General features: G+C 37.2%; 1 protein-coding gene across 1 annotated transcript in view; it reads left to right on the top strand.

The window, feature by feature from the left end:
• PLCZ1 (phospholipase C zeta 1) overlaps positions 1–12,427 on the top strand; it is a 50,057-nt gene that overhangs the window by 22,572 nt on the left and 15,058 nt on the right. Inside the window, exons 8-9 of the mRNA XM_074572749.1 lie at positions 916–1,072; positions 2,693–2,809. Of these exons, the coding sequence (XP_074428850.1) occupies positions 916–1,072; positions 2,693–2,809 (274 nt within the window). The remainder of the gene's footprint in view (positions 1–915; positions 1,073–2,692; positions 2,810–12,427) is intronic.

Below are 12,427 nucleotides of genomic sequence, written 5' to 3'. Positions count from 1 at the left end.
ATTGCTCCTCATGGGACATAGCCCCAGAACAATTAATGCACTTGAACTTTGAGTAGTTTAAGAGACACAAGCAGGCAATCCCTGTTATTTTTTCAGATGAGAATTTGCCTTCAAAAGCTTTAATAGAATGTAAACATTATTAATACCATCAGATCTTTGGTGGCTAATACCACCGATTAGCTCACAAGTCACGTAGTACCTCAGTTTAAGAAATAAGACCCTGGTAAAATTTCAGTTGCTTCAATGTAGAGCAACCTTTGCTTTGCTTGCTTTGATAATGGAACAAGACTAAACAAAGACTTTGGCCAAAGTACTTTTCATCTTAATTAAGAGGAACAGAGTTTTCCTAACTTCAGAGCAATGCTTGGAGGGATATAACTATGATTGATTTTCTTGGCAGGGTAAAATATTGTGTTATTCTGTATTTTGTAGTTAAGTTTGTGCTATTGATGTACAGATTCTCCTGCTCTTTTTTTTTTTTTTTTCCCTCCAAGTACTTCTTACCAGTATTCTTTTCTAGTAATTTATCTGCTTAGGAATATGAAGTTGGACATATATTTTAAGTGTGCAATGTTAAGAGCCATGAAAAATTATGTTAATTTACATACTGGTCTCAGAAGCAGGGAAATGATAAAGCTGTCCAACAGATCACTGTGCTAGGAAGCATTGGAAGCATCTGTCCATTTACCCTACAATTGCTATGTGAACATAGAGACAATAACCTTAGTTGTCTCTGACCGGATCAACTCTCACTATCAAAATTCATATCTTAGCTAAAATATTAACTAATTGTGACACTTTTTCCCATGATTTATGAATCCAAAATGATAGTTTCTTTTGAATTGCTAATAATAATAATGAAATATGTTATTGTGATTTTTTTATTCTTCCATTATTTTATATTATGATTATTAGATGAAGAAGACAAAAATTGCCCTTGCGTTGTCAGACCTCGTGATTTATACCAAATCTGAGAAGTTTGTGAGCTTTGAGCATTCCCTAGCTAATCAAAAGTGCTATGAAAATAATTCAATTGGAGAGACTCAAGCACGAAAATTTGTAAAACATTCAGGTATATTTTTTTATTTAATCACATAAAAGTTACAATGTTGCTATGGTTCACTGTCTATGCATTGGAAGGGTTAAAATTTTAGGAAACACATGCTGTCCAATTTTATTCGGTCGTATTTATAACGTTGTTTTAGAACTATCTTGTCATTTGCACCACATTTTTATATTTCAGTTGGTTTTGTGAGGAAAATTGAAACCCAGCTTTGCTTTAATTACATGTATTTTCATAAGAACAATTATTAACATAGTACAAAAAATGTATGAACAGCTTTTGATTCATTCTTTCCGGCATCAAATAATTTAGAAGTTACAGTCAGTACTTGACAATGTGTGAAATAGATTTCACCTCTCCATGTATGGTCTGTAGTACTCACTGGACTTGGTCATGCAGTATCCTTGGCTTTGATGACAACTGCAGATAAGGGAATGTGCATTGATGAAATGAATATACCCCATAGCAGGCAGTTTGCTCCATTGGACCAAATCTTTCATACCAGAAAAATTGGATTATTCAAAACTCATTCTGTGTTGGAGTGTCTCCATTTGGTGCAGCCAATACAGTGCAGCCTCTGCTGTTTTAACTCTGTCTGCCAGCAGCCGTAAGGGAGTGTTAAGAACAGAGATAACTGACCATGGGAATGATGCCACAGGAGCATTCATTCAGGGCCAGCCCAGGTGCCATCCACCACGTTGTGGAGAGGATTCAATGATTGGTTAGGTGAATGGTGCTGAACGGCATCAAAATAAGTAGGCTTTTGCCAGTTGTCCATAGTCAGAGTCCTCTCTGGTCATCTATTGAACTACATGTTCTATCTAGTGAGTATAAAAAAAGTTCTATATAAAAAAAAGGGACGGGGGGGGAGATGGAAAGGATCAGAGTGATGGTCCCGGAAATTTAAAGCTTTACGTTTAGTTACTAAACAGCAATAGTGTAGATAGAAGTGATTTGAAGTTTTCCACATCTGCTTAGTACAAGGAAACACTGCTAGAAGGAAGAAAATCAACTCACATGAATAGTTAACATCTTCTGAAGATTATAAAGGAACCAATTAAGTGTCTTTTACAAATGCGCTGCTCACTTGTCTTGAGATTCTTCAGTCATTTTATTTAAACTTCAAAACAGCAATCAAGCTAAGATCATCTTGGGATGATTTTTTTTTCCTATTGAACTATAAAAGAATGAGTGGGCGTTTTGATCAATTTCTTGGTTTGTGTCTTTCCAATTTTCCATGAGAACACAGTGGGCTTTGTACAAAAATCATACAGTTACCTAACAAAGAGGTGACGAAACAGAATATCTCGGTGAAGGAATGGTTCTTGGTTATTGAACCTTTAACAAAAGTCTGCACTATAGACAGAAACACTATTTAAGGTTCTAGAAATACTACTTTAAGGTTTTAAAATAGGATTTCAGCCATATCTCAGAGTAGCCCATATACTAATGTCAACATGCATAGAAATGTCCTAAAATATAAATACATTGATATGATATACTGATAGTGTAAAAAAAAACCTAATAAAATTGCTGGATCATATTATTATATTTTTATTATTATGTATTCAAATACGGTCTCTTTATTAATATTTTTTCTTACCAAGGTTTTATCATTCTGTTTTTCAGCTAATGAGTTTGTTTCACATACTACAAGATTCATTACAAGAATCTACCCCAAAGGAACAAGAGCAACCTCTTCAAATTATAATCCTCAAGAGTTCTGGAATGTGGGATGTCAAATGGGTATGTACGTTTGCAGAGACTGTTGCATTCCAGGCTTTGCAGAGACTATACAGATGCAGATACACTATACAGATATTCTTTCCTATAGTATTTTTGTGTGTTATATAAGTCACATATCTTCCCTCAGTGGCATCACTTTCATTTTGTGTTATCTAACCTTCTTCCTCAGTCTACATATCCTAGTAATTTTACACCCTGGAATCCAGGAATTCTGATATAGAATAACTAAGGGAAATATTATTTTCATCTATTCATATTTGTAATTAGCTACAACTAGGCCTTAATTAAAACAAATATTGCTTTCTGTTAAATAGCTATATCTTATCCCAAATATCCCAATTTATTAAAATTCATTAATTTCTTTAAACTACCTTTTTTCTTCCTGTTTGATAATAAGAAAAATACTAGTAAGAACAATAAAAAACATTTAAGTTTTGAACCTTATTTTGTATTACTGTAACCCTTGTATTTAGCCCTAAGACTAAACAAAACATGATTTTATCCTAGGAAACAGTTTAGCAAAAGCACATATATAAAAAACTTTCAACATCTAAACCAGAAATTTCTTGGTTTTTTCCATATATGATCGCTTTTTTAATTAATAATTCTATGATATTTACCTGTGGGTGTCTGTAAGGAGAGTTTAAATGGTAATTCATATTTTACTGCCTTTCTGTTTAAGCTGAAATTATTATGTTGACTATGTTACCTTAGGTTTTGAGGTAAAAGCGAGCATACTATGCATTAAGCATTGTACAGCCAAAAAAAAATTTGCAATACACCTTTCAAGAAAATGAAAATAGATTACTTTCTTTTGCATGCTGTATTAATCAAATTCCATAACCTCCATGTTTATTTGTCAGCTGTAGCTAAGGTGTAAATAGAGCACATTTGTAAGAGAAAATGGGAATGGTAGCTTGTTCTTCTTCTTTTTTTTTTTTTTGTCCTTCTTCTTTTCCTTTTTTCCCTTTTAAAATCATTTCTCTGTTTTCAAAACAAACCTTATTTTTCAGCTGAAGTCTAACACTCTTTATAGGTACTTCATAGTTAGCACGGGAATAGAAGCAGCTGCCTGTTTAGCTAAAGGTGGGAATTGTTGGAATGCAATTGCATTTGCTGTTTCCTAAGTTTGCCCTATAGCATTGAGTTAGAAAAGGTAATAGAAAGATATATATGTGTGATTTAGGAATGTTTACCCAGTAATGGAAGCCTCATCTGAAGGATCTGTGGGTTTTCAATGGTTTTGTGTGACTGGAGCAGTACAGATGCAGGAGATGTGGGCACAACAATTAATAATGGTGCCAAGAATTCCCAGATTATGGTATGCTACTGCAAAGAAGCACTCAAATGCTCCTGGACAGCATTGACTCTATAGATGCAAAGTAAATTTAGCATCTTAATTTCCAGTACAAAGAATATTTGTTCCTGAGCAATGAAATAACAATAACTTCCATTTCTCTTCATTTCAAGTTATTTTTTAATTTGCAATTGTCAAAAATAAGCATGACTTTTCTACTCAGTAGGCTTTGAAAAACCCCTCATCTGTAAGCACTTTCCTCTTTTTAATGGCGTTAGAGGCAATCTAGCCTTCACGTTTTTTGTTCTTCAGTTTAAAAGATTCTCAGTTGTGGTATATTTTTCTTCGTCAGTCTGCTATAGCTTCTTCAGCCTTAGGTAAAGTAGAGAACAATATTTTTTGCATCCGCATATATATTCTGTCTTTCATTCTGATTCTATACCAAAATCACCTAAGGGAGACTGTGGGGTGAGCAGGGCAGTGTGCCGTAGGCAAATATATGGTAAGTGAAGTGTATGGTCTCACCTCGTTAGATTACAATACACGCTCCTACAGAGATAGGCACAGATTTCACTTTGCCTGTAGGGCCCTGGAGCTTATGTGCATCCCTGCTCCAGGCTTCCTTTTCACTTGCTTCCTTTCTCAGCTACCAAAATACCTTCTGTTTCAAGTTACCTTCTCAGAACTGCTTTTAACAGTGTGCTATTTCCAATCAATCATGCACATGAATATTATTTATTGTTTAACTTCCTAGTGCATCCCCAGATACTCTCCTACAATTATAGAACTTAATGAAAACTGAGGGATGATGCTCAGAGAGAGCTGAGAGATTGCTGTTCCCACCTCTGTGGCCCTGATCACAAGTGGTGGAGGACATCCCCAAGCCAAAATTTCTTACTATTTGCTGTCCCCACCCTGACCTACACCATACTGTCAGTGAGACACTGTTAAGTTAATGTGAGAAACAATGACTAGGGAGATCGTGTGAATTTGGCCACTCAGTGCTGTCTGTTGAGTGAAAGAATTTAAATATACTCAGATCCCCCCATAATTCTCTCATTGTTACATATTCTGCTTCTCATCCTGGGCGTTGTATTGAGGTGTAGTTTTACAACTACAGGAGGAGTAAAGAAAATTACTAGTTAGTATAAATTCTGTTTGTGTCTGTGTCATTATGAATGCTCATTTATAGTACAGATTTGGACTTGGGCTAAGCTATTGCTGGAAGTATCTCATCGTCACCATACCGTTTGAAATTGGTTTGATTATATTCTGTCCTTGGAGTTGATCCTCACTTAGCTTGGTGTCCTGCTATTGCTCTATTATTTACCTGGAACAGTGCACTGTCTGTATACTGTCTGCATTGCTATTAAAAACTAGTAAGTTTGTTTCATGCTTAGAGGAAGCGCCAGCCAGATGGCCTAAATTTAAAATTGAATTCATCTCAGGCTTATCATACTGCAGTTTACTACTTTTCTTTCTAGCCTGTAAATCTCCACACTGATCTCTGCAAAGAATACCCATTTGTTAGATCTCAAACAGGACTGAAGTCTTTCAAAATGAATACATTGATTGTTCACTCAGAGTATACTTTAATGAAAAGTCATTCTAAACATTAGTATACAAAACATATGATTTTTGCTGTATAGGAGCTTTGGGCCCCTTCCTGGAGGAATTAAAAATATGCAGGAAGTGGTTAATCTACCCTCTTGGTCACACCATTTGCATCTGCATTTGAAAAAACATTTTTCTCATGGGAATAGGCTGATTATAAGCAATTCTCCACATATACAATTTCCAAGCCATGTCAGATATATTCTTGATTCCCTAAGCTGTTTTAGATAACTGTTTGGCAGAAATATGACTGTGCTTCACAATGCGACTCCCAAAGCTCCACCCAGTGAATCTTCTGCTGATGTCCTTCCACTGGTTTAACATAGATTTTTTAATTTTTGTGTCTGTCCTGTGTCCATATAGCTCCACGTTGGGCACCAATAAATCTGTCGTGGTTTAGGCCAGATTGGCCAATGATGGACGACAGATGGTCTCCCCATCTCTTGCTCCAAGGGGAGGAGGAGGAGAGATAAAGAGATTTGTGAGTTTAGAAGGAACTAAACTACTTCAATGAAACATCAATAACAAAATAAAATGGAAATAATGAAATAGATACAATATATACAAAACTGTATCAAGCTCCCAAGATGATGTCACTGGCAGGCAATGCGAAAGTCCCAGGCTGGACTCAGTGATGGATGGGAACTGGATTCCGGAGCTGGAATCAGGAATGCACAGATCAGGATCAAAGGCAGATGAACACACAGGGTCCTCCTCGGACATTGGCCATTGAAGAAAGAGGGCTGACCCTTTGATCCCTCAGCTTTTATAGTGAGCATGGGGCAGATGGGATGGGATACCCTCTTGGTCAGTTTTGGGTTACCTGTCCTGTCTGCTCCTCCCTGCAGGTGGGACCCCTCTATGCTTTTCCATTCCCAACCCTCCAATGGGGCAAATAACAAAGTTAGCTGACCTTGGTTGTTATAGCAATAAGCAAGAGCCTCTCTGCATACCGTTCTTTGGCATTAACTATAGGTCTTATCACTCTGAGAACAAACAGTTTTCTGCACAACATGCTGTTAATTTCAGAGAACTGGAAGAGGCTTAGCTAAGAAGGAAAATTACTGAACAGAAAGTTGGTTCTGTTTTACCTCAAACCAGAACATCCACATACCTTCCGTCTCCCTACCAGTGCACTCTGAATCCCATGTACAGAAGTAATCTCTCCAGATCCCTTCTATTGTTTTCCTAAAACTGTTCATGGGACTCTCAGATTTATCCTATGTCACCTATTCCTCAGCTTCTCTAACCCTCACCCCACCTGCTAGCTTACCCTTCTCACTTAAGTTCCTCTAATATCCATAACTGTTCTGACTGCGCAAAGAAAATATCTTAGGTTTTGCTCAAACTTACATATAGTACTGCCTGCCAGCCCTCTGCGTCATGTAAATGCTGAGAGCTGAGTTATTCCTTCACTTCCCTTAGTGACAGGCCCAAAACAGTGTTCTCTTCCGTACCTTGCCAGCAATTTTCCCTAATTGGTTGGAACATATTAACTCAGAGCAGCCTGGCACTCTGCTAAAGCAGGATGAAATGGTCCAACAGGCTTAAGATCTGTTGAAGCTGAGGACCAGAATTATGTAATTGTGTAAACCTAATTTCCAGAGGAAGGCAAGTTAAAAACCACAGTAAAAAGTACACTTTCCACAAAATCCCTTTTGGATATCACTGTGCACTCAGTGTCCATTCTCTGAAAATTGAGACTCATAAGAACAGGACAGGTTTTGTGAACAAAGAGGTCTTATGGAGAAAAATACCTACAATAACTTTTTATAGTCTGGGAAAATTAGTATGCCTCCTGCATACAACTGCAGTGTAGCACCAGAAAGAACGGGTTTGGTATATCCATATCTCCTTTTTATTTAGTAAATAAAATGGAAAGTAAAGATTTATGCAGAGGAAGAAAATTCAGAACAGTTATTTAGATAAGCAGATATCAATTGTATTATATTGGCTGAGAAAAAAAAAACAAACAAACAAAAAAAACAAACTAAAAGGAAACCTCAGTGAAAATAAAAATAGGACTTAAATATAATTTTGAATATGCCCTTTGCATGCAATAGAAAACATTGTCCGTGTGTCAAAACAACCTGCAGGAATGACCAAATTATGTCATAAGTTACACGAGAAAGCCATGGTATGGCAGGTACAGAATTTTGTTTTAGAGGAGCCTATATAGAGCGTATGTGTTCTGGAGCACTCAGAAAACTTTATATGCTACTGGGAAGGTCCCACTACTTGTATGACGGATTTTTTCTTATCATAAATTTTGTTTTGGCCCATGAAATCAAAATGCAGCTTGGCAATTTTGTCACATCTGTTTTGTGGCTAAATCTTGTGTGCAATAGTATGACAAAAAGTAATGCAAAAAATCTCACTTTAACCTCTGAAGAGGAAAAGAAACACACTAATTTAGATTTTGGTATTCTTCACCTGCGCAACTTAAAATGACTGTCAATCTGACCTTACTTGGGCTCTAAGTGAGTGAAAACAAACAAGAGGCAGACTTTGGAAAACCTCATAAAGAAAACAGAGGGCACAGGATCATTAATTTACTTTGGAATTTTTGGGATTTGTATGTTTTCTGTGAAACTGTGTTTTCCTTTCTCGCTGGACAAATGGCAAAACTAGAGACAACACGACTGATTTTCTATTTTTTATTTCTAAGCAAACATTACATTTGATCATGGGAAGTTTAGATATTCTTGCAATCTTACTAAACACTGTACATTTTAGAATATGTGATGGAGTGTCAAATTTAGTAAAGGAATTTAAGAGATAATGAAATTGAATTTAAGGAAAAACAGGCTCTTCTATTAAAAGTTGGTGGAATACTACTTTTACTTATAGATTTAATTAGTTTTTCAGCATGATAATTTTATACTTTTGGATATTATTTTTACTGGAAATTTTTTTTATAACATAGCAAAAGTGTAAAGCAAGCATTTTCTATAACACGTTTTTTTTCAACAGCTAATGCGATATCTGAAACAAACTGAGACTGTTCATTACACTATAGCTTTGAATTGTTATAGCTTGAGTTTCGGGTGAAATTTGTGAAATGACATGCTTTAATGGTTTTATTTTTATGTCTGGTTAGGTTATTAGAATACCTCAAAGCTCTTTGCAGTAGATGTTACTGCAGTAAGATATTAAGTGAGCACTCAATCTAGCATTCTGATCCTTAAAACCTTGCAGATGACTTAACCCTAAGCATTGCCTATGACATGGAAAAGACAGATAGACCTCAGCATTTCATCTTTGTTCATTCTGCACCTAAAAGCATAATGGTGTCCAGCCATTAAACAGAGCTTCAGCTATCTTTCCAAAATGGACTCCAGATTTTGTCCCAAACTAAAACACCTCTTCTGCTCAAAGAAAGGGGATGACTCTGACACATCATACACCTCATGGCAAAAACACGCCCAGGCTGCTCTGTACAGCTATCCTTCCAGTCTGGAGCTCATTCTTTGTTTGGGCTTGCTGTGGCCTTATCCCACAACTGACTCATGGAGAATGTGCTACAAGACAGACGTGAAAGATTTCCTGCTAGCTCCCAAGCCAAGCAATGCCCTGGAAAAATGAAATGAGAAGGCATAGAAAAGCATTTCTTGGTTGCCCACTTCCTCTCAAGTGAGGTTTCAAGGACAGTCATCATAGATCAGTTCCTGGCTTGCCAAAAGGGGGGTGAGGTGTTAATACCTATATTATTCCTTTCTTCCTAACATGGTTTTAACAGTCCAAAAATTTGTGTTTAGGAAGTGAAAACTAGATCTTGCACAACTGACATAAACTTACTAAATACCGTTGAATAGTGTGTTGTGGAAAGATAATACTAAGATGCCAAACAAAGAAGTGTGTTTATTATTAGCAAAGCCATGGAGTTGGAAAAAAATCCACAGCTGTAATAGGCCACATGGCCATCATGATTTATGGAACTCCAAAAAAGTGCTGCTTCACCTCTTACTATTTGCTTCCAGAAGTCCCCAGCCCAGTGGGACAGCTATTAGAATTGCAGGCTGCAGGGTTATGATTAATCTCATACTTAAAGTATGGACCCATTTTTGGTTACGTTGACCCTTAAACTTCATTGACTAGATCCTCACTAACTCTAGCGGAGCAGCTAACTCATGCCTAGACATCTACAAGATAGGTGGGATGATATCACCCTGATATATTAAGCTACCTAAATACACTCATGTTTCCTTTGGAACAGCTCCAAGGGCTGGGAGGCGTTTTGAGTAAAGGTTTCACATTTCTGTTGCAGGAAGGTCTCTAACTGCCAGGTTTATGACAAAGCTCTTGGGTTACTCTGGAGCCTGCTTCTCTTTAGAAGGTTTTTTTTTTGGTTTTGGGTTTTTTTTGGTGTGTGTAATACATACTGGAACTTCACCTAAAAGCAAAGAAGTGCAGAAATTTCGTTTTGGCAGCGTTTGTTGACAGTAATGATGAAAATAATTTTCCCAGCTATCTTCACTAAATCCACAACCGCAGACAACTAATGGAATGTTAAATAATTTATCTGAAATCTAGTTAATTTAAAAGAACGACAGAAAAAACTGTGGGGACACAATTGTCTCTGAACTTGCTACTGACCTTGTCCTAAACCCTGTGTCAGAGAGCCAGACTGAAACAGGAAAGTGAAGTTGATAATATTCACTGTTCTGCCAAGAAATACAAGGCAAATTTTAAACGTTACTTTGGAAAAGTATGTTTCAGGTATGAAATAAATGAAATGACAACCAAAAGATCTTTAGACTTACACGGAAGTGTAACTTTCAGACTGACACATTAATTAAATAGCAAAAATAATTTTAGATTTTAGATTTGATAGTTTGTCAGAAATGCTTTAAGTACTTTTCCCATGAGAACCTCACAAGAGAGGATCCCTAATCGAAACCAGTTGCAGATATACTTGGACAATGGATGATTTTTAATCACCTGACATCTTTTTTCCAGTAGAACTACTTGTAATTGCGTAAGAACAATGTCAGCAACTATGAACATTAGAATGACTGAATTCTGAACATTTCTAATGACTGTGTCTTTAGAGCAACAGTATTGAATTGGCCCAAAACCAATAAGGACAGACTGGCTGCACGAGCTGAGCATGATGTGTCAGACAGTTACACATCTTCCTCAGCTCTCAGAAGAGTAGTCCCTTTTACTGGAGCAGAATACCTCATGTTGTAAGTCATTCATAAATTAAGCTTCTGTAGAATAAGAACATCCATTTCAAAATGAGTCAGCAATAAGCAAAGCCAGAAATTATAATTAAGCTTAATAAAATTTGGAGTCTGAATAGCTAAAGCCCCATTTTATTCTGCAAGGAGAAGAAAAAAGTACATACGGTTTGATCAAAGCTTTTGGTCAGAAAAAGAGATGAGAGACAGTTTGCATGCCAAAATTGATACTAACTAGTTAAGTTTGCTGTGTGTTGTAAGGGAACCAATCTTTTTTTCCTGGTAGATGTAAGTCCTTGTTCATACAGTTTGGTTAGGATCTCACCTATTCACTGGCATGGCAAGAGAGCTAAAGCTGCATAAAGATTTTAAAAACTCATAAAGCCCAAGGAAAAGGGGATGCTGAGGACACTTAGACTGACTTTAGACAGTATGTCCACAAGCCTGAACTTGAAAGCACCCAGAGATGGCAGTGGGGATCAGAGTGAAATGTCAAGGCAAGACCAGAATATTAAGTAATGCTCAGGCTCAGAGCAGCCTGAGGAAGTTGTTGTAATTTGGCAGAGAATCTTAATTATGCTGGAAGTCTTTGTAATTTCTTAGATAGACCCAGATCAGAAAGGTGTTTAAAAACCATTGTGTTGCACCATTTTCCCAGGTTACATGTTCTGACTATTTTGTGGTAGAGCACATTATGTTCCTTACATCTGCTGTTAGTGAGAAGGGTTTACAAGGTACCATAGTATGCACTGCCTTTCCCTCTTGCAAACTCCACCATACTGCATATTAGATTGATTAATATTTTCAATATACTGAAAGGGAAATATTATTTGTACTTGAGGATATTATGATACTTAATATTTGCGCAGGGTTTAGAAATTAGTATCATATTTATCATTCAGATGATGAAGGTATTATCATATTTTATTTTGACAGAGTTTGTTTACTACTGATAAAAGATCCTCTACTGTGTATGCTGCTTCTGTCAAATGAATTCTTGCTTACCAGTATATGTAACAGGTGGCAATTTGTCATTGTTTTATCATTGGGGAATCCCAGGCACAAATACAGGCTGGGCAGAGAATGGCTTGAGAGCAGCCCTGAGGAGAAGGACTTGGCGGTGTTGGTGGATGAGAAGCTCAACATGAGCCAGCAATGTGCACTTGCAGCCTAGAAAGCCAACCACATCCTGGGCTGCATCAAAAGAAGTGTGGCCAGCAGGTCAAGGGAGGTGATTCTCCCTCTCTGCTCCACTCTGGTGAGACCCCACCTGGAGTATTGCATCCAGCTCTGGAGCCCCCAACATGAGAAGGACATGGACCTGTTGGAGTGAGTCCAGAAGAGGGCCACGAAGATGATCAGAGGGCTGGAACACCTCTCCTATGAAGATAGGCTGAGAGAGTTGGGGTTGTTCAGTCTGGAGAAGGGAAGGCTCTGAGGAGACCTTCTAGCAGCCTTCCAGTACCTAAAGGGGGCCTACAGGAAAGATGGGGAGGGACTTTTTACAAGGGCGTGTAGTAATAG

The sequence above is a fragment of the Larus michahellis genome, chromosome 1, assembly GCF_964199755.1.
Source record: "Larus michahellis chromosome 1, bLarMic1.1, whole genome shotgun sequence".
Taxonomy (NCBI): domain Eukaryota; kingdom Metazoa; phylum Chordata; class Aves; order Charadriiformes; family Laridae; genus Larus; species Larus michahellis.
This window is presented reverse-complemented; position numbering and strand designations above follow the sequence as displayed.